This window comes from Ascidia mentula, chromosome 5 (genome assembly GCF_947561715.1).
Source record: "Ascidia mentula chromosome 5, kaAscMent1.1, whole genome shotgun sequence".
Classification (NCBI taxonomy): Eukaryota; Metazoa; Chordata; class Ascidiacea; order Phlebobranchia; family Ascidiidae; genus Ascidia; species Ascidia mentula.
Genome location: NC_138570.1, coordinates 7,327,058 through 7,351,088, shown reverse-complemented (window position 1 = coordinate 7,351,088; position 24,031 = coordinate 7,327,058). Strand labels below are relative to the sequence as shown.

Below are 24,031 nucleotides of genomic sequence, written 5' to 3'. Positions count from 1 at the left end.
TTGCGACCACAATCGCAACACAAGAAGCAACGACAGAAGTTGAAGCTACGACAATTGCAACTGATGCTGCAACCTCTGAAGGCTTTGCGACCACAATCGCAACCGAAGAAGCAACTACAGAAGTCGAAGCTACGACAATTGCAACTGAGGCTGTAACCACTGAAGGCTTTGCGACCACAATGGCAACCGAAGAAGCAACTACAGAAGTTGAAGCTACGACAATTGCAACTGAGGCTGTAACCACTGAAAGCTTTGCGACCACAATCGCAACACCAGAAGCAACTACAGAAGTCGAAGCTACGACAATTGCAACTGATGCTGTAACCACTGAAGGCTTTGCGACCACAATCGCAACCGAAGAAGCAACTACAGAAGTCGAAGCTACGACAATTGCAACTGAGGCTGTAACCACTGAAGGCTTTGCGACCACAATGGCAACCGAAGAAGCAACTACAGAAGTTGAAGCTACGACAATTGCAACTGAGGCTGTAACCAATGAAAGCTTTGCGACCACAATCGCAACACCAGAAGCAACTACAGAAGTCGAAGCTACGACAATTGCAACTGATGCTGCAACCTATGAAGGCTTTGCGACCACAATGGCAACCGAAGAAGCAACTACAGAAGTTGAAGCTACGACAATTGCAACTGAGGCTGTAACCACGGAAGGCTTTGCGACCTCAATCGCAACCCAAGAAGCAACTACAAAAGTCGAAGCTACGACAATTGCAACTGAGGCTGCAACCTCTGAAGGCTTTGCGGCCACAATCGCAACACAAGAAGCAACTACAGAAGTTGAAGCTACGACAATTGCAACGTATGCTGCAACCTGTGAAGGCTTTGCGACCACAATCGCAACCGAAGAAGCAACTACAGAAGTCGAAGCTACGACAATTGCAACTGAGGCTGTAACCACGGAAGGCTTTGCGACCTCAATCGCAACCCAAGAAGCAACTACAAAAGTCGAAGCTACGACAATTGCAACTGAGGCTGCAACCTCTGAAGGCTTTGCGGCCACAATCGCAACACAAGAAGCAACTACAGAAGTTGAAGCTACGACAATTGCAACGTATGCTGCAACCTCTGAAGGCTTTGCGACCTCAATCGCAACCCAAGAAGCAACTACAAAAGTCGAAGCTACGACAATTGCAACTGAGGCTGCAACCTCTGAAGGCTTTGCGGCCACAATCGCAACACAAGAAGCAACTACAGAAGTTGAAGCTACGACAATTGCAACGTATGCTGCAACCTCTGAAGGCTTTGCGACCACAATGGCAACCGAAGAAGCAACTACAGAAGTCGAAGCTTCGACAATTGCAACTGAGGCTGTAACCACTGAAGGCTTTGCGACCACAATGGCAACCGAAGAAGCAACTACAGAAGTCGAAGCTACGACAATTGCAACTGAGGCTGTAACCACTGAAGGCTTTGCGACCACAATGGCAACCGAAGAAGCAACTACAGAAGTCGAAGCTACGACAATTGCAACTGAGGCTGTAACCACGGAAGGCTTTGCGACCTCAATCGCAACACAAGAAGCAACTACAGAAGTCGAAGCTACGACAATTGCAACTGATGCTGCAACCTCTGAAGGCTTTGCGACCACAATCGCAACACAAGAAGCAACTACAGAAGCCGAAGCTACGACAATTGCAACTGATGCTGCAACCTCTGAAGGCTTTGCGACCACAATCGCAACACCAGAAGCAACTACAGAAGTCGAAGCTACGACAATTGCAACTGATGCTGCAACCACTGAAGGCTTTGCGACCACAATCGCAACACCAGAAGCAACTACAGAAATCGAAGCTACGACAATTGCAACTGATGCTGCAACCTCTGAAGGCTTTGCGACCACAATCGCAACACCAGAAGCAACTACAGAAGTCGAAGCTACGACAATTGCAACTGATGCTGCAACCACTGAAGGCTTTGCGACCACAATCGCAACACCAGAAGCAACTACAGAAGCCGAAGCTACGACAATTGCAACTGATGCTGCAACCACTGAAGGCTTTGCGACCACAATCGCAACACCAGAAGCAACTACAGAAATCGAAGCTACGACAATTGCAACTGAGGCTGTAACCACTGATGGCTTTGCGACCACAATCGCAACACCAGAAGCAACTACAGAAGTCGAAGCTACGACAATTGCAACTGAGGCTGTAACCACTGAAGGCTTTGCGACCACAATGGCATCCGAAGAAGCAACTACAGAAGTTGAAGCTACGACAATTGCAACTGAGGCTGCAACCACTGAAGGCTTTGAGACCACAATCGCAACACAAGAAGCAACTACAGAAGTTGAAGCTACGACAATTGCAACTGATGCTGCAACCTCTGAAGGCTTTGCGACCACCATCGCAACACAAGAAGCAACTACAGAAGTTGAAGCTACGACAATTGCAACTGATGCTACAACCACTGAAGGCTTTGTGACCACAATCCCAACACAAGAAGCAACTACAGGAGCCGAAGCTACGACAATTGCAACTGATGCTGCAACCTCTGAAGGCTTTGCGACCACAATCGCAACCGAAAAAGCAACTACAGAAGTCGAAGCTACGACAATTGCAACTGAGGCTGTAACCACTGAAGGCTTTGCGACCACAATTGCAACACAAGAAGCAACTACCGGAGCCGAAGCTACGACAATTGCAACTGAGGCTGCAACCACTGAAGGCTTTGCGACCACAATCGCAACCCAAGAAGCAACTACAGAAGTTGAAGCTACGACAAATACAACTGATGCTGCAACCTCTGAAGGCTTTGCGACCACAATCGCAACACAAGAAGCAACTACAGAAGTCGAATCTACGACAATTGCAACTGATGCTGCAACCACGGAAGGCTTTGCGACCACAATGGCAACCGAAGAAGCAACTACAGATGTCGAAGCTACGACCATTGCAACTGGGGCTGTAACCACTGAAGGCTTTGCGACCACAATGGCAACCGAAGAAGCAACTACAGATGTCGAAGCTACGACAATTGCAACTGATACTGCAACCTCTGAAGGCTTTGCGACCACAATCGCAACACAAGAAGCAACTACAGAAGTTGAAGCTACGACAATTGCAACTGATGCTGCAACCACTGATGGCTTTGCGACCACCATCGCAACACAAGAAGCAACTACAGAAGTTGAAGCTACGACAATTGCAACTGATGCTGCAACCACTGAAGGCTATGCGACCACAATCGCAACACCAGAAGCAACTACAGGAGCCGAAGCTACGACAATTGCAACTGATGCTGCAACCTCTGAAGGCTTTGCGACCACAATCGCAACCGGAGAAGCAACTACAGAAGTCGAAGCTACGACAATTGCAACTGAGGCTGTAACCACTGAAGGCTTTGCGACCACAATGGCAACCGAAGAAGCAACTACAGAAGTTGAAGCTACGACAATTGCAACTGAGGCTGTAACCACTGAAGGCTTTGCGACCACAATCGCAACACCAGAAGCAACTACAGAAGTCGAAACAACGACAATTGCAACTGATGCTGCAACCTCTGAAGGCTTTGCGACCACAATCGCAACCGAAGAAGCAACTACAGAAGTCGAAGCTTCGACAATTGCAACTGAGGCTGTAACCACTGAAGGCTTTGCGACCACAATCGCAACACAAGAAGCAACTACAGAAGTCGAAGCTACGACAATTGCCACTAAGGCTGTAACCACTGAAGGTTTTGCGACCACAATTGCAACCGAAGAAGCAACTAAAGAAGTTGAAGCTACGACAATTGCAACTGATGCAGTAACCACTGAAGGCTTTGCAACCACAATCGCAACACCAGAAGCAACTACAGAAGTCGAAGCTACGACAATTGCAACTGATGCTGCAACCTCTGAAGGCTTTGCGACCACAATGGCAACCGAAGACGCAACTACAGAAGTCGAAGCTACGACAATTGCAACTGAGGCTGTAACCACTGAAGGCGTTGCGACCACAATCGCAACACAAGAAGCAACTACAGAAGTTGAAGCTACGACAATTGCAACTGATGCTGCAACCTCTGAAGGTTTTGCGACCACAATCGCAACTGAAGAAGCAACTACAGAAGTCGAAGCTACGACAATTGCAACTGAGGCTGTAACCACTGAAGGCTTTGCGACCACAATGGCAACCGAAGAAGCAACTACAGAAGTTGAAGCTACGACAATTGCAACTGAGGCTGTAACCACTGAAGGCTTTGCGACCACAATCGCAACACAAGAAGCAACTACAGAAGTCGAATCTACGACAATTGCAACTGATGCTGCAACCACGGAAGGCTTTGCGACCACAATGGCAACCGAAGAAGCAACTACAGATATCGAAGCTACGACCATTGCAACTGAGGCTGTAACCACTGAAGGCTTTGCGACCACAATGGCAACCGAAGAAGCAACTACAGATGTCGAAGCTACGACAATTGCAACTGAGGCTGCAACCACGGAAGGCTTTGCGACCACAATCGCAACACAAGAAGCAACTACAGAATCCGGTGCTGCGACAATTGCAACTGAGGCTGTAACCACTGAAGGCTTTGCGACCACAATGGCAACTGAAGAAGCAACTACAGAAGCCGAACTTACGACAATTGCTGCAACCTCTGAAGGCTTTGCGACGACAATTGCAACTGAAGAAGCAACTACAGAAGCCGAACTTACGACAATTGCTGCAACCTCTGAAGGCTTTGCGACCACAATGGCAACCGAAGAAGCAACTACAGAAGTCGAAGCTACGACCATTGCTGCAACCTCTGAAGGCTTTGCGACCACAATGGCAACCGAAGAAGCAACTACAGAAGTCGAAGCTACGACCATTGCTGCAACCTCTGAAGGCTTTGCGACCACAATGGCAACCGAAGAAGCAACTACAGAAGTCGAAGCTACGACCATTGCTACAACCTCTGAAGGCTTTGCGACCACAATGGCAACCGAAGAAGCAACTACAGAAGTCGAAGCTACGACAATTGCAACTGAGGCTGTAACCACGGAAGGCTTTGCGACCACAATCGCAACACCAGAAGCAACTACAGAAGTCGAAGCTACGACAATTGCAACTGATGCTGCAACCTCTGAAGGCTTTGCGACCACAATCGCAACCGAAGAAGCAACTACAGAAGTTGAAGCTACGACCATTGCTGCAACCTCTGAAGGCTTTGCGACCACAATGGCAACCGAAGAAGCAACTACAGAAGTCGAAGCTACGACAATTGCAACTGAGGCTGTAACCACGGAAGGCTTTGCGGCCACAATCGCAACACCAGAAGCAACTACAGAAGTCGAAGCTACGACAATTGCAACTGATGCTGCAACCTCTGAAGGCTTTGCGACCACAATCGCAACCGGAGAAGCAACTACAGAATCCGAAGCTACGACAATTGCAACTGAGGCTGCAACCACGGGCTTTGCGACCACAATCGCAACACAAGAATCAACTACAGAATCCGGTGTTACGACAATTGCAACTGAGGCTGTAACCACTGAAAGCTTCGCGACCACAATCGCTACCGAAGTAGCAACTACAGAAGCCGAACTTACGACAATTTCTGCAACCTCTGAAGGCTTTGCGACCACAATGGCAACCGAAGAAGCAACTACAGAAGTCGAAGCTACGACCATTGCAACTGAGGCTGTAACCACGGAAGGCTTTGCGACCACAATCGCAACAGAAGCAGCAACTACAGAAGCCGAACCTACGACAATTGCTGCAACCACTGAAGGCTTTGCGACGACAATCGCAACAAAAGGAGCAACTACAGAAGCCGAACCTACGACATCTGCTGCAATCTCTGAAGGCTTTGCGACCACAATCGCAACCGAAGAAGCAAGTACAGAAGTCGAAGCTACGACAATTGCAACTGAGGCTGTAACCACTGAAGGCTTTGCGACCACAATGGCAACCGAAGAAGCAACTACAGAAGCCGAACCTACGACAATTGCTGCAATCTCTGAAGGCTTTGCGACCACAATCGCAACCGAAGAAGCAAGTACAGAAGTCGAAGCTACGACAATTGCAACTGAGGCTGCAACCTCTGAAGGCTTTGCGACCGCAATCGCAACCGAAGAAGCAACTACAGAAGTCGAAGTTACGACAATTGCAACTGAGTCTGCAACCACTGAAGGCTTTGCGACCACAATCGCAACACAAGAAGCAACTACAGTAGTTGAACCTACGACAATTGCAACTGATGCTGCAACCTCTGAAGGCTTTGCGACCACAATCGCAACCGAAGAAGCAAGTACAGAAGTCGAAGCTACGATAATTGCAACTGAGGCTGTAACCACTGAAGGCTTTGCGACCACAATGGCAACACCAGAAGCAAATACAGAAGTCGAAGCTACGTCAATTGCAACTGATGCTGCAACCTCTGAAGGCTTTGCGACCACAATCGCAACCGAAGAAGCAACTACAGAATCCGAAGCTACGACAATTGCAACTGAGGCTGCAACCACGGAAGGCTTTGCGACCACAATCGCAACACAAGAAGCAACTACAGAATCCGGTGCTACGACAATTGCAACTGAGGCTGTAACCACTGAAAGCTTCGCGACCACAATCGCTACCGAAGTAGCAACTACAGAAGCCGAACTTACGACAATTGCTGCAACCACTAAAGGCTTTTGGACCACAATCGCAACACAAGAAGCAACTACAAAAGTCGAAGCTACGACAATTGCAACTGAGGCTGCAACCTCTGAAGGCTTTGCGACTACAATCGCAACACCAGAAGCAGCTACAGAATCCGGTGCTACGACAATTGCAACTGATGCTGTAATTACGGAGGGCATTTCGGCGACCAATGGTGTGACGTCATCCGCAAATGTGACCACTTCACCTGGTAATACTGTTTATATTGAGATAACGTGTTGTTCGGTTAGTTTAACAAAACATGTTTTTTTTAATTCTATATATTTATTTACGTAAGGTCTTTCTTTTTGTTGATGCGAAATACTGATTTGTGTGCTTTGGATTATTGTAAACTTTATGCTTAGAAACCTGCGAATCTGCTACTAATCCGTGCATTGATCCAACTACATTTTGTTTAAACACAAACGCGGGTTTTGAATGTCAATGTTTACCTGGTTTCTTTCTGGGGCAGAACTTGGAATGTACATTCGGTAAAACCATTTTTTGCTTGTCCGTGTCTAGCCATTTCTTACCATTGCCATGTATATTTGTAGCTTCAGTATTTGGCGGAAGATTGTATCTATCCAATTTGGCGAGAAGGCGTCGTAGTGCTACCACTGACATAGGAACCAACGTCCAAAATTTCGTATGCTCCTATTTTCTCAAATTCGATTGATTTTATTGTAATAGAGTGTGGAGATGTTACGGTAGATATGTGTGAAAACGTAAGATTGAATTTGATTAAATCGAAACAATCATGTCAACTTTCATAAATTAATTTCTTTTGCTTTTCTGAATGGTTTACTGAACTTGATAGTTTCTTAATTTCAGTTAGCATTGTCATACAACTCAACGGGGTTGCTTCTGCAAGTAACTGTACTTGGCAATAACAGTGATACATGGCCCTACGAAGTGTACTTTAACTCCAAGGATGCATTGCAAGAAAATGATGTGCAATCCATATTTCAAAATTATGTGGAGGCTAATGTAAATCATTTTTTTATTTCCAATTAATTTCATTTTATACGTTGTCGGGCTAATACATCTCATACTTTTGCAGTGTCCTGATGGCCAGTGTAACGTTACGGGGGAAACTTTGTCCATAAACGTGGAGCTGTCTATTAGCAACGCAGGAAGTATGACATATACCACGTTTTGTTAAACACACCCGCTTATCCAAATTAATATTATGCCTCATTGCGCAGATGTAAGTTCCGTCGTATGTGACTTTGGAAGCGGTGCATCTTATTGTGACAACATCACATCAAGTTGCACAGCAAGTAACGGAATCGTTAAGTGTAGTTGTGTGAGCAACTTTGCGCCATTGCCGGGAAACGCACAAGTTTGTCAAGGTGTTTATTGTGTGTTTTGTAAATCATGGTATGAAACAGTGGTCATAAAGTTGCTTTTTGTACTCCTGTGCTGCGAAAAAGCTATCAATGGGTAGCAAACTGTATTTATAAACAACAAAATAAATTCAATGAGTAAAACGGTGAGGCTTTGCAGTACTACATATTGTGATGGCCTAAACAGCGATTTTCAAAGTGGGTTGGTTTCAGCAAAATCTAATATGTTAGATCCTAGTTTACCTAATAAGCTTGAAGGGCTCCTCGGACAAAAATGTTTTGGAAACACTGGTTTAAAATATAATTTTGTTTCTGATTTGTGGCAAAGAATTAGTGCTTGTCTTAATTGTTTATTGCTGTTCTTTGTATACAGACGTTTACGATATTGTTTATTGAAATCGTAATAGAATATACTCGACAACATCAGGTATTTCCGAGGTTATATTTGCCTGTTGGGCTAATAAAAATTTGTCTTGAGATTTAACCGCCGCCTATCTCGAATTCAGCTGTTCTATGTTCTGATGATACGCACTGCAATTCCCCATTTGGAACCTGCGATCCCGCGGCGGACGATGGCGTTGGAGTTTGCTCTTGTACGTTCGGAATAGAGGGTGCCACCTGCCACAGCCGTAAGCACAAAACCACGTTGCAACCTATTCGTGTAGGCACAAACCTCTTAAAATACCTTTTTAGCGTGGCTCCTTATCTTCGTTGTCTGCGCATGTACTGTTGGGGGCATAGCCATCATCATTCTAGTTGTTTTCTGTGTGAGACGAAAACGGAAAAAAGAAGTTGATTTTGAAGAATTTATGAAAGAGGCAAGTGATTTTGCGTGAGTTTTCGGGTATCTAACATCAATATGCTAACAGGACCGCTACGGAGAATCTTCATTCCGAATGCATACGAGCATGCGCGCAAGAGTACCCGAACACCTGGTATAAAATATTTAAAGTCATCCTGACATGACTATTGTCACTAAACTTTCCTAATTTTATTTTAGATGACATTCTGAACAGGAATCACACAAGTTCTGAAACAAAACTTCGAAAGCGCACGAAAAATACACAAGTTATACATCGTTTTTCATCTTGCTTAATCTGCAGCGACAGGAAAATTTGTATTAACTTATAAGAGCGTTTTTATTTCATCGCTGCTGACTACACGTTTCTTGTTGCCACGCTCTTTAAATGTTCAAGTTTATCTTTTTTATGGTTTAAAAATGCCTTCAAGCCCCCTCCCCATTGATGTTTGTTCTCGTTTTGGAAAGAGTGTTTGCCAAAAAGGTAAATATCATGACGTCACCGAGGGCGGCGTTAATTATTGACTTTCACCTTTCTCGACTGTGAGCGCTTTTGTTAATGTAACTGCTGTAAATATTAAACGTAGTCTTGTATCGTAAAATTTCTTGCGACATGACACAGTTAGCTGCTATATAAGCAAGAAATGCTATAACCCATATGCCATTTATAGCCGACCTGTCTGTCGTTGTCAGTTGAGTTTTGTTATCCATTGTCCACATTTCTACGCTTTGGATCAAACGTACTACATTTGATGTTGGATGATCAAACATTACAAAAAAGATTTTGGGTGAATAGGTTGTCCGAATATTGGTTGAACGCATTTAGCATTTTCATTTATGTGCATTGCGCTGGTAAAAGTGTGGCAATGTAAGAAAACAAATGAAAATATTCGTATGGTTTCAAATAACTGTGTGCGAATAAACACCGCAAACACGATATGAAGTAACTTCTAATTTTTAGATAATGTAGGAGATATAAACAATGCAGCGTCAACACTTAAATAAACACTGACCCATCTTAAAACTAGGCATACACCAAAATCCGTCAGAATAACCAGATTTGCCCCCGAAATCGACGCGATAAAAACAAACAATCAAACTTTTGGTGAGATATGAACGTAAGCGGCCACTTTTAGCTGTGCTGTGTTTCGGTGGCGATCCTTTGGAACGCGCGACCCTGCCGCAGAATTTTACGTTAGTACTTTTTCTTGTAGCCTTTTCCAAAATGCACATTGCTTTCTCAGCCTATATTAGTCGTAAACACTTCCAACTACATGGTGACCCATCCGAGTAGGCGCAAAACTTGTTAGAATTTGGAAATTCAGCTATTAGATTAACGGGGTTTCAACGGTGATAGTTACCAGAATTTGATAACTCAGTATACACTCGTATTTAGCACGGTTCCTTTTACATATTGTTTAAAAATTTTCTTTAAAGACTCATAGTGACTTAAAGGGTTGAAGTGTGTTCGTCTGCACATAACCTGTACGTTATTTTTCATAAACTCAGTGGCTTCCGGAATCATCATTGTACGTCAAAGTGAAACTGGATTTAGTCTTAAATTCTTACGTGGGATTATTGAACAAACACAAGGCACATCAATGCTGTAGGTTAACGAGGTTAAAGCAAACAGTTTTCTTGTTCAGAAGCTTCTTTTATATCTTAACAACGGCCAAGAAAGGCTCAACACATCAACTTCAGTAACATTTGTTACATTTCGTTGGGAGAGAAAATATGGAAAATAAGACAGTTATCAAATCAGCAGGAACAGTAGATTAGAAGCAAGTTTATAATATGTATTTTACAACATGTAAAACGCTAAAAATGTATTACCAAATTAGTTTGTTCTATATTACCAAAGTAATGGAAAGGTTATTACATTTAAAGTACAAAGCAAAGGTTTATTTATGTCTGTGGAACCTGTTTCGAGTAAAATAAGGCGCATTCTGTGACGCATCTATGTTACCCATACTGAAACCAATTTAAGCAAACCTTGAACATCACATTTATAAAATTTTGGTAGCAGATATTGCTTTAGCTTTATGTCGCAGACACTGTGCAAAATAAACATAAAAATAACACAAACATTTCTCTTACATTAACAATTAAACTACATATCGCTCAATGGTGTTTAGCAGGTGTGCCACCTGATTTGCAGCCGGTTAGAAATTATCTGCGCACGAGTGAATCATCGCCTATATTATTAGAAAAAACGGAACATGATTATAAAGCAGGCGAATATCTTTGCCTCATTATTGTTTGTGCTGCTCATCTACAATACGACGATGCGGTCGTTGTCGGCGGAGACAACAACCTATATAAATAATAACACGGAATCAAACGACCTTACGTACTCGGCAAGTGGGAACACAGATGACACGCCCACAGAAAGACCAACAGGTTCTGGAATGGACACTGCAGCCACGACCATGGACGCTGCCACCACAGGAACTTTTGTCACAGCAACCACATCCACGGATACTGCAACTACATCCACGGACACTGCAACTGCATCCACGGACACTGCAACTACATCCAAGGACACTGCAACCACATCCACAGACACTGCAACTACATCCACGGACACTGCAACTACATCCAAGGACACTGCAACGACATCCATGGACACTGCAACTACATCCACGGAAACTGTAACCACAGCCACGGACACTGCAACTACATCCATGGACACTGCAACTACATCCACGGACACTGTAACCACCTCCACGGACACTGCAACTACATCCACGGACACTGCAATCTCATCCATGGGCACTGCAACCACATCCACGGACACTGCAACTACATCCACGGATACAGCTACTACATCTATGGACACTGTAACCACATCCACGGACACTGCAACTACATCCATGGACACTGCAACTACATCCACGGACACTGTAGCCACATCCACGGACACTGCAACTACATCTATGGACACTGCAATCACATCCATGGGCACTGCAACCACATCCACGGACACTGCAACCACACCCACGGACACTGCAACTACATCCATCGACACATCAGCCACAACCATGGACACTGCAACCGCATCCACGGACACTGCAACCACACCCACGGACCCTGCAACTACATCCACGGACACTGCAACTACATCCACGGACACTGCAACTACATCCACGGACACTGCAACTACATCCACGGACACTGCAACCGCATCCATGAACACATCAGCCGCAACCATGGACACTGCAACCACATCCATTGACACTGCAACTACTTCCACGGATACTGCAACGACATCCACGGACACTGCAACCGCATCCACGATCACTGCAACTACATCCACGGACACTGCAACCGCATCCACGATCACTGCAACTACATCCACGGACACTGCAACCGCATCCACGGACACTGCATCGACATCCACGGACACTGCAACCGCATCCACGGACACTGCAACTACATCCATCGACACATCAGCCACAACCATGGACACTGCAACCGCATCCACGGACATTGCAACTACATCCACGGACACTGCAACTACATCCACGGACACTGCAACCGCATCCACGATCACTGCAACTACATCCACGGACACTGCAACCGCATCCACGGATACTGCATCGACATCCACGGATACTGCAACCACACACACGGACACTGCAACCGCATCCATGGACACAACAGCCACAACCATGGACACCGCAACCACATCCAGTGACACTGCAACTACATCCACGGACTCTGCAACCACATTCAATGGCACAGCAGCCACTTCCATGAATACATCAGTCACTTCCATGGACACTACAACCACATCAAAAGAAACTACCCAAGTGGAAACTACGCTTGCTGCGACTGAATCATGCATAACAACGCAGAATCCATGCAAAAACCCACTCACATATTGCGTTGACACAAACCCCGGTTATCGTTGTCAATGTATACCCGGATTTTTTGCAGAACCAAACGGGCAATGTATTTTTGGTGAGACTCTGCAGTTCCCTTCTCTGGTTTGTCTTTAAACCATCTGGTTTCATTTTAGCAATAGTATTTGGAGGAAGATTGTATCTTAACATTACATTTGTTCGAAGACAGAGCCTTGAAACCAAAAATGAAGTGGAAAATTTAGTAAGTGAATTTGTTGTTTAGTCTGGACAATATTTGACAAATTTCTTCCATATGGTGCTGACATTTTGTTTCGAGTAAATATTCCTTATGTGTTTAGTTGACACTGGCCTACAACATGAGTGAGTACCTGGGAACGAAAGTTATGGCCAGTTCTGTTCAGAACAACACACAAGTGTGGCCCTACGAAGTTTTCTTCACATCAAACAGCGAACTAACAGCCAAAACAGTACAGGACACTTTTCGAAGTTACATTAATGATGAAGTAAGACAACCAGATGGTAACTTCGTTAATACCTGGTAATCATTTTGTGTCGTTTAGTGCCTCGAAGGTAAATGTGGGAATTTATCAGTAGAAGTGGATAAATCAATACAAGATGCAGGGAGTACGTTGGGTGTTTTAACATGTTGTGTGCATACAACCATTTTTTGTGCAGCTGTAAATTCTGTGATATGCGAATCTGAAAACGCAGCGTCCTATTGTGACAATTCCACCACAAAATGCATGGCCGCAAATGGAGCAGTACAATGTGATTGTTTGACCAACTTTGTTTTAATACCTGAAAACGAACGAACATGCCAAGGTATGAAGTAAAATTTGTTCTACCTCCTTCATTAAAAGCTGTGCTTATTTTGAAAAAAAATGGGTTTGTTTGATTAAATCGTGAAACGAAAACATTAATTTCAATGAAGTGTTTCGACCGTTTCTTTCTAAATTTTGAACTTGTAGACCGTTTACCACAGGATATTATTGTTACAGTTACATATATGAAAAGGAGCCTACAGTGACAAATTATTCAACAAAATTTATAAACATGTTGCGTGTAAACTCTTACTTTGAAATATAATATGTGTCCGAAACCCATGCCATTGAAATAGTTTTGTAATCTTTTCTAAAATGTGTTACGTATTTTAGCTGTTCTGTGCTCAACTAACACACACTGTAATCATCCATTCGGTACTTGCGACCCCAAGGCAAACAATGGTGTTGGAGAATGCTTGTGTACATTTGGAATCGAGGGCACAGTGTGTCAGAGCCGTAAGCACGACTGCCGTTACGTCATATCGTACGAAACTTTCGCACTGTTTGTCTTTTATTGTGCAGCTTGGCTTCTGGTATTTGTGGTATGCGCCACCACCGTAGGAGGAATAGCACTAATAGCGCTGACCGTTGTGTGTGTAAAACGCAGAAGTCAAAGAAAAGAAGTTGATCTTGACGAATTTAATCTTGATACAAATGATTTCTGGGTGGGTGTACAATGTGTCTTCCAGTACTTAACATGCTTAAACATTGTAAAATACTTCGCAGAACCCCTTTGGACATTCATTTTCCAGCATGCGTGCGCAGGTCCCTACCACTATGGTAAAAGAAACAAAAGTAATACATGTTTTGGGTAAGGTATAATATCAACGCTTACCAATTTTCAGGAGACATTCAGAACATCGGACCCCTACACTTTCGCCTCTGATTGAAAGATGAGATTTTTGACTACACAACTATATATACACACGTCGCATATGAACTGTGATTTCTATGTTTTGGTCTCTTATAGCAATAACTGTTTGATCAACTAAGCATCAAGGAGAAGAAGCGGTTCGTATTGCGTCCCCAAAAATATATATCTGTGCCATACTCATTGTCTTATTTACCCTTATATTGCCTTGTCTTTTGGTTTAACATTGATGACTGTACATTTAAAACGTTTTTATGGATCAAGTTGAAATACCCATAGCAAGACAATATTTCATGCCACAGCGCGGGAAACGGATTGCAACGCATAACGCGAAACGGATAATTTTAATTATGTTTCAATGGAATGTTTGTTGTATGACGGGAGTCTTTCAAATGCGCATAACGACGGCGATACTTGACTCTCACGTAAAGTTAAATATTGACTTTTACTGTGGTATCCACATCTAAACGCCCAAACTACAAACAATACCCTGACATCATTGAATTTGCGCAATATATTCCTACGTTACACGCCTGTATTTGCGTAACGACGCATTACCGTGTTTGAGGGTAACTACAACAGTATGTCCATAGAAACGTTCCACGTAGGACAAGTATGTTAAACTTTTGTTGTACATATTCTGTTTATAGAAACTAAAAGAAATGTTAAAACACTGGAGATTATTCGTGTAAATTAGGCCCCTATTAAACCAATAAACATTCTTGTTAGAAAGGACTTTTATGTCATTGAACTGAATACGCATCATAACTCTTTTCCGCTAGAGGTCGTTACGTGTACTAAAGTGAAATTCATTCGGTTGCGAAGTTAAAAGCAACTTAAAATCGACTTGAATAAAATGCAAATCGTCTTTAAATTAGTATTTGCCTGTTTTCATTTTAAAGAGGGACAAGCTACTAATCCTCATCAAACATAACGACTAATGTTGTTCAAAGCGGTTGCATTTTCACATTAATATGCTGTTAAGTTGTACTCCAAATACATTATCAACGGGTTGCTGATCTTATCAATGGTTATGACTTAATAATGTCGCGAATGTCGATTATTTAAATTTGGGCCCCTTTTCTCACAAAAGCATGATTCCGTTTATTTGACATTTAATCTCTTGTAGAAGCGTTATGTCACAAGCACACAAAAACTAAGCATAACAGAGCTTTACGAAACATTAACATCACGGGAAGAGAGATGCACAGCAATATAACAACAAGTAAGCTGGACGATCGGATTTTCGTACTTAAAACCGGTGAAAGCCGCGCAAAAATGATGCTAGACTACAAAGCGAACCAGTTTACGTCGAGAATGAAGCACACGACGACTGGGAAGTACAAAATGATGTCGTCGCAAGTGAAGGGCATTGGCAGGCGGCGGGAGAGCAAGCGCTCGCGATTGAACTAAACAAATAGGAGCAATAATACACGAATAACATTTAGGTGAACAAAAACGTGGAAAATAGCGTGAAATGTACAAATGCGGTGGACGGTAGAACTTTGAAGACTTCACGGACGAGAGCTTGAAGAACGATGATCAGGATATAAACTTGCTCAAATCGAAGTTCGGCGGCACGGTTTCGCGGACGACGTTAAGCAGTGACAGGTTTTCGGGATTACTTAGGTTTTGACAGCACTTACGCAGGTGTTGCAAGTAAGATCGGAAATTTTCACGGGTGGGAAATTCCTGCAAAAGTGGAAGAACGTAAGGTCAGCAAAATTCCAGTGCTGTAATCTAAATTTAGCTCGTTAGATCCCGTGAACGCCGTTGCATATTATTTGTGCGGATGTGCGTAACAGTACTTGTCTTTATAATTATTTGCAAAGTATTTGCCTGGAAAATGCTTCTTAATCTTGTTTGAGGGGCAAGCATGATTTAAACAAGGAGTATGGTGCAGTGTAAGATCCAAATACAACACAACACTTACCCTGGAATGGGGAAGAGCAATTCCTGCCAAATAGCCCAGCAGTTCGCGTTCGTTTTCGAGAGGTTCGCCCTGATCGGAATCAAATTGTTTGCTTTCTATTTTTTCGCCTTCATTTTCTTCGCCTTCGTTTTGAGGTGGGCTTTCTATAATCTATTCAAAAGAGAATATATCATTGTAATCCTGTTTGTTTAGAAATGATTTGATGTCAGAAATGACTTTACCTCCGTTACGACAGCTAGCGGCTGTTCGTCGTCACGATTTTCGTTTTCAAGTTGGTTGTTTGGTTCCGTATCCACAGACTGGGGTGATCTGATGATAAACGTAGAAGATAATTTAAAACAAACTAATCGTATTAATAAGACAGACGCCCTCATGCACTCCATCCGTTTACTTACAACCCAAAAGAACTTTGGTGAAATACATCCTCTCTTTTTCCAACTGGTGTGTCAGGGTCGGATATCTGTGCTTGGTCGCGTCCGCAGTCCAGGTCATCCAAAGCGAAGTAGTGGTTGCGCACCATGCTGAAGGGTTTGCGCTTATGGATCATACTCGGGGTGTCGAAGCTGTCGGCTGGTGGGGACTTTCGCGCGAAGGCTGAAATTCAAATACAGAACGTGATTAGCGCACGCTCCACAAGAATGTCAGCATCTTATCGTATTGAATGCTGCACCTTTTTGCTCCGCATCACAGGGGAAGTGCTCATTGTTAGCTTGTTTGTCGTCCGTGCGCTGTTGTGACAGAACAACATCGAGGGGAACAGCGGCCGATTTTGATCGACAGGCGTCGATTGTGTCAGGTTTCAGCTCGTTGACAGCGCCAGGTTTATGCCCTGACTTCGCGACTCCTTGCAACGACGAGCGATTCTTTCTTGCCATGGGACAACCGGACGAGCTGTACACAAATATGGATGATATTGTTTTACTAATACAGCGCTTTGGTTGAACTATGTATAAACGCAAGGGTTTTCATTCCTATTAATACATTATAAATAGCACAAATAGTGTAGTGTCGAAATTAACAACTATTTATTGGCAAACGAAATACACGAACTTTGTGTACAGAATATTTTTTTGCGTGCATAGTTTCGTTCGTGTTTTAAAAAGCTGTGTGGTATGTGTGTGTTTAGCTTTTTTACACTTAACAGTAAGCCATAACCACAAACGTCGTTTGCATTGCTCCGGTGGCACAAAACATTTACCTTCTATGCGAGGTGTAATTTCCTGTGACGTGTCCTGAACCGTCGCAACCCTCAGTCGGGCATCTGAAAAGCGCAAACAATAAATTTCAATTATCTGTTTGGCACAACCGAGGTGCTGTAAAATTATTTAAACCCACTTCATTTCCGATGCACAGGCGGTGACAAGACCTCTCGGCGCAAGTGGACAGCCAGAAAGGCTTCGGTGTGACGTGTAGTTACCTGTAGAGTGCCCACTTCCGTCACATCCGGGGAATGGACACGTGAGCAGTTCTTTCTTTTTACCAGGAATCTTCTGACGCACTGGCGCCAATCTACAATAATGCAGGTGCGTTTCACTGAACTGTACTTCGGTCGACACGGCAGTTACATGCAGGAGCATTAAAAACACAGTGCGGTACTACTGAAACAGACGGAAATCGCCTTGTTGCAGAAAACCAACTTACGGAAACGACATGTTTGGATTAACTCCTGTCTTTACGAGCTCGCGAAGTGCGGATGGTGAGAGTTTGCTGTTTCTCTCCAATTCGTTGTCATAGGGAGACGTGGAGCGCGCGTAATTATGCTGCTGAAACGGAGACCGCGACAGGCTCTGATGCGGGTGCTGAATATCAGTCACGCGAGATTTTGAGTTGGCCTCGTTTACTGATGGCCCTTCGTGCGACCTTAAAAGGAACATTGTGAAATTACTTGTCACATATTTCACTAAAATTGACGTGGATATGCAATGACACAAACCTGTGAATTGGTGAGAAAAGGTGACCTTGTGGAAGAGAAATTTGCCTCATTCTTTCAACCATGCCAGCATGGTAATTGGTTTTGGACATCTCGCCTGTTGGACACCGTTGAAAAATCGGCTGAAATCCGGACTGCAGTAGGTATTTAAGATGACGCTCCTGCACACAACAATATTCACACGTCAGTCAAGTAACATCATTTTTTAACTAAGTCCACTTCATAGAGAGAAGAGTCTCAAAAAGACTACTGCATTTACCTTGCTAGCTGACAGATCTCCAAGTTTTAAATCGATCGGCGACTTTCCGGATTCGTTTTGCATTGTTGTAAGTCTATCAAAGTTGATGGGCGAACGAGTTACGGGGGGTGGAGTGCTGGTTGGCGGCGAAATTTTCACGGTAAGGTCCAGTGCTCCATTTTCACCAGAAGGTGGTCCGTCGTCCGTTTCGGCGACTCTCTTCTCCTCATGCGATTTTGGCCGATCCTCGCGGATACGAAGTTGGTCTGAGTCGTGCTCAGAGTTTTCATCGTACCCTGAATCTCTCCATTCTTCATCTCTTTCCATCTCGTCCATATTACGTTTCACGGGTTCCCTTCTTCCTGGAAACTGCATGCGATTCGACGCCTCGGACATGCAAGCCAAAGGAGCAGGCAGCATCATTCGTCGTGGGTCGAACATTGCAGGATAGCAAGGTAGTAAACCGGCCGATTGCTGAATGCCGCTTAGAATTTCCTGTGTAAAGCGACTAACGCAAGTTCCTCTCCCTTCATTTTCCGATTCGAGTTTGGCGCGTTTGAATCGATTGCTGGCTACACCTCCTTCTTCACCACTATTCGGAGGCACTGAAATTTCGCCATTTGATTTTGGTGATCGACGCATGATCGATTCGATGCTGTGCGCTACTTCTGGTGTCTTCGTCACTGCTGCATCCGGCTTTGGAGAAAGTGAGCGATGACGTTTAGGCGACCTCGAATCTAAGATTGAACCTGATAGTTCTCTGCTTCTGCGTGGAATCTCGATTGACGGCGAGAGTTCAGCTTCAACCGGGACCGGACGCCGAAGCTGTGTATCAATAATTTTGATTAGATATTGAAAACCTTTTTTATGCAAAAATGGACAGCAAGACTTACGCGAGATATCATTTCTTGTCGAATCCGCATGGCCTCCATCGCCGAAGCAAAGATGTTTGCTTGTGTGAAAGGTTGGTGGCCTGGTTGTGCCTTTACGTAGTACGGGTGCAGGGCGTTGGGCCTGAACTGGTTGTTGATATGGGAAAACTGGTGAGCCGCCTTGAGAAAAATAAACCGCGCGATGGTTAGTTCTAACAATGCCGAGCTTGTCCGCTGTCATTTCGGGAAGCAGAATTCGGTACTCACATTTAAAACCACGCCGCTATCGACGACGCTTGTGGTTTCCTTTCTATTCGAACTAAAACTGTCTTTGGTGGCTTTGGATTCCTGCTGCGGAGGATGTATACGACAAAAGTGTAATGGTGTCCACCGCAATGAAACGCAACCAAGAATTGTTACTTACCCAAGATGCTTCGGTTTTTGTGAAGGGCAACGGTAAGCTTATAGGAAAACCATGTAGATTTTCCTTCTCCGCTAACGGATAATCTAAAATTAAAACAAATATAATGTTGCTGTTGCTGTTGCTGCCTGGCATATTATATTTTAATAGTCTGTTCTTCTGGCACATTAAAACGTAACTTGCATTCACCGACGTTTCGCCTGCTATCCAGCTAGGCTTCCTCGGGGTACTGGGCCATTAAGTTACGTTTTCATATGCCAGAAGGACAAACTATTAAAAAATAAAGTCTAAACATAACAGTTTTAGTAAATTATGATACCAAACAATTCGGAGAAGATATTTGCAACCCACCGTGTTTCCCGAATTTTGGCAGGGCAGACTTGTTGGAATTACCCTTGTTTTCGTTCCTCATCTGCTGCTGCACTCGCTTGTTTTGTGCGGCGATCGGACAACCAGATACACTAAGAAAAAGTGTTTAATCAATGATGCGCTCCCTTAGATGGCCTAGATGTTACTGTGGCGACGACTGTGGTAAACTCATACCTTCTGTGTGTTTGGCGATTACCATTGACATGGCCCTTCCCGACGCATCCAGGTGTTGGACACTTAACCGATCCTTCGTTCAGTGCCTGAATGGCTAAACAAAGGTATTGAGTTGTTAATCACCGACATGGCCCGTATTAAAACATGTAAATTAAAATAGACTAATCTTCTAGCATAAAAACAATGTACTGTATTCTTCCGATGGCAGACGAAACGTCGGAGGAATACAGTAAGTTAATTTTAAGCCAGAAGATCAGTAAATTTTAAATTATAATATGCCTGGCAGAAATATTATTACAATATTAAAAAAATTAGGCTAATCACTTGTAGTCCACCAAAACCACGTACCATCTTTGGGCATTTGGTCTTTCATCGGACAACCACTGAAGCTGCGATGATGCGAATACAAGCCGGTGATGTGGCCCTCACCCCGGCAACCGGGTGTTGGACACTTGCTGTCCTTGCTGTAATTATTTCCTGGATTGTAGCGCGGAAGATCTTCTGGTTCGTTTCCATTGACGCCGCTAAACGCCTGCATCACTCCATACCCTTTGTAATATCAAACACATTTTTAGATAAGAGTCTGTTTTTTTATCAACTTATAAATATATTTTGAATCTATACCTTTCAAGGGTGACGGTCGAGGCGACACACTGTTAGATTTTAAAGTGCTTTGTGTTGGTGTGCTGGAAGATACATTCAGTGAAGGTGGTGTCAACTGTTGTTCCAAAGACGATTTCATGCCCGGTATTGGGCTTTCGCCAGGAAATCCCAAGATTGCAGGCTTCGCGACAATCCGTTCGTTGTATGCAGATTCCTCACACTGCATGTTTTTCTCCTCAGAGAGAAGACGCTGTTCGCGTTCTGCCTTACCAACTGGTTGCCCCTCTACCCTTGTTGGTGTAAACGGTCTGTTTTTCATCTCATCGTGCCCTGTGGCCTCAACTTGCATGCCTAATTGTGATGGAAATGGTATTCTTTTCCCAATGAGATTGGCGGCCAGTGCACTCCATGCTGCGTAGAGGTTTGGGTTTTGCATTGCCGGCATCGGCGTCTCGTCACACTCACGTTCAGCATCCGTATCCGGGGTCGTGCTCCCAATGCTTTTGTCGCTTGATGGCGTCAGAGCGTGGTTGCTGTCAAACGGGTGCGATTTGTCTGTGGTAGAGGTTAAGTAGTAAGCGAAACTCGTATTGGTTGCGCGCAAACATGTGTCAGTGCTAACCTGTCGATTGCGGCGAATGACAGCTGTCGGATTTGTCCTCGGAAAACTCCCTGCTGTCGCGCAGAACTGATGGATTGTAACTTCAAAAATAAAAAAATATTTTGAATCAACTCAAATTACACAATTGAAAATTACGTGTGGCGCATTTATCGAATTGAGGATGCGGAAATAATGCGCCACCGTCGCTCGTTGGCACAAAAAAAAACAAAGAAACAACAAACAACAATAAATGTCGCCGCGTGATCTTTGCATGTTAAACTGCGTGGCTTCCGCCTGTTTCTTTTCCCCGAACAACGGAAAGGGTTTCAGTTACTATGTTTGGGGTGCAGTTGTTCCCAGCGGGTTCTATTGTTACTCACAGCAAAGAGAAAGTGAATATGGGCCGATGGGCAACGGTTATAGACAAAAAGTGGACCGCCAGTTCTCAGTTCATAGAAACTTAAACTATTACATAAAATATATACGTTTTCCCCTTTGAAAAGCTGAAGTAAAAAATTAGTTTTGAATACGTATTTAACGTACGTTGCATGGTGATATAAATTCGCAAAGAAATGGCAAATTTTAAGCTTAAGATAACAACGAAAAAATTCAAAAACAGTAACAAAATGTAACAAACACACAACTCAAAATTTTCTTGGCTTGTAATGTCAAAAAATGTGTTTCGCGAGGCGTATAATTTACATTCTCAATTTTCGAAAATCGAACTGTCGCGAGAATTCTGAAACTGTGAACAGAAATTTAAAATACAAACCAACCTGAAAGAGTTGCTTTTATTGGTGTCGCTTAACTTTGACAAGCCACCGATCGCTTGTGCAATAGCTGTGTCCATGTTTCCAACACAACTGCATGTGACGGATGATCCTAGTTTCTTGACAGCTGCTTCAAAAACACGCACAATGCACTAAGTCTTGTCCTAACACGAAAGATCGAAATGCCTGCGAAAAAGACTAGTGAGTAATTTATTTACCACATACTAACAAAACAAAATGGCGTTGCAGCGGCGCGTCACACTGGTTTGTGTGATCTGTTTGTTGGCCGACGTACAACTGACAAGTAATTTTAAACACGCACCAATTTAAACAAATTCGTGTTCCTGCAGCTTATCAAAAACATTTGTCACTCCGATTTTCAGGTTTCACTAGTGGAACCGAATTACTCGCACAAGCGTTACGCCTGACGTCGGATACGGCAAGGAACTGTCAATTATAAACAATGGTTTCTGCAAACCTTGCACAGTGAACGTGTCCCACAGTCCACCGATAAGTCGCACGTTTTCTCGTCAATCAACTAATCGAAAAATAACGAGAAATTAAGGCACATCGCCGCGTTTACGCAACCTCCACAATTTCCACAGATTCATTTCAAACGCACCCTTTTACCTTTAGTCTCAACCACTCGCGAATATTTTGACTGCGATCACGCAAATAAACAAAACTTTCCTTTGCCAGTAAAATGCGCAACAGAAGTTTGCGGGACGTAAACATAACTTCGACAGCTGTACTTCGCCACTTTTCGGCACCTGCAACGCGAGCTTCGACCTTGTCGCGTCTTCGCTTCTTTCTCCTCGCTCTGCCTCCAAGTTCCGTCTTATGCCTGCCATCTGTCTGCTATTCTGTGCCTTTTTTACAGCGCCCCGCAAAAAAAGAGAAGCGCTCGAATTTACTTGGTAAAGTTAAATCGTACGTAATGTTTCGCCTCCTGATTTTTACATCCACAGTTAGGTAACTAAATTGTCTTCTGGATGAGTTTAGGTTCTGTTAGGTTAACCGGCCCGTACATTTTTCTCCTTTTTTTCCTTTATAGGTATTGCTGGCAATGCAGTTGCTAGCTTCTGAACTGCAATTGGCGTCCGTTTTTTGTTTTCTCTTTTGTTAAATTGGAGCCTGCATTAAGCACGCGTCTTCGCCAAACAATGGTGAGAAATTAATCCGCGGCAAATTCATCGAAGTCCCTGTACCTGCTTGAGCAAGATGAAAGACGGACACGGGAAGCTGCAATTACCGAAATGGCACTGGGCGAAGTTGCTGGGCGACCAATCGACCGCCTTTCTATTGGTCACCTGATATCAAGGGGCGGCACGACCTGGAAGCAATTGTCCGACTTTAATTCTGCGTTTCCTAAATCCAGCTTACAAGTACACACCATGCAGCGATTGAGCGCAGGTGCTTGAGCGATGAGGCGTTATGTCTTGTACGCATGGATTGCGTTTAATTTGTCAATCGCCGTTGACGACTGGACTACCTCAACTCGTTGGCTATATTCCAATATTTTAGCCAGAAACAGTTTGGGTTATATATTGATTTTTTCTTTTGCAATAGGTCTAACCGCAGACCTACACGTAACATAATTCATTATTTTTAATGCACAACACGACAAAATTTGGCACAAAACCTTTCCCCGAAATCGATGCAACGCGGTGCAAAAATAATTTCTTCCAATTATGAAACACATGTGCAGTCCATTAGTTTTCCAAAGGCCTGACCGATTGGCAGACAGTCCTTTGCACTTGTCCTTTGCAGCTGCGCAACAATAACCAGCAC

General features: G+C 43.8%; 1 protein-coding gene across 1 annotated transcript; it reads right to left on the bottom strand.

The window, feature by feature from the left end:
• Positions 1 to 15,526: 15,526 nt before the first annotated feature.
• On the bottom strand, positions 15,527 to 22,421 carry LOC145902612 (uncharacterized). Its single transcript, XM_082990651.1, has 19 exons — positions 22,247 to 22,421; positions 21,492 to 21,571; positions 20,891 to 21,424; positions 20,615 to 20,815; positions 20,267 to 20,360; positions 20,075 to 20,184; positions 19,727 to 19,809; positions 19,570 to 19,653; positions 19,324 to 19,482; positions 18,452 to 19,255; positions 18,196 to 18,353; positions 17,904 to 18,122; positions 17,598 to 17,771; positions 17,461 to 17,523; positions 16,933 to 17,153; positions 16,658 to 16,856; positions 16,484 to 16,571; positions 16,263 to 16,412; positions 15,527 to 16,021 (listed from the first exon to the last, which is right to left on the bottom strand). The coding sequence occupies exons 1-19, from the start codon at positions 22,318 to 22,320 to the stop codon at positions 15,872 to 15,874; spliced, it is 3,645 nt and encodes a 1,214-aa protein (XP_082846777.1). The 5' UTR covers positions 22,321 to 22,421; the 3' UTR covers positions 15,527 to 15,871.
• Between the last annotated feature and the right edge of the window lie 1,610 nt (positions 22,422 to 24,031).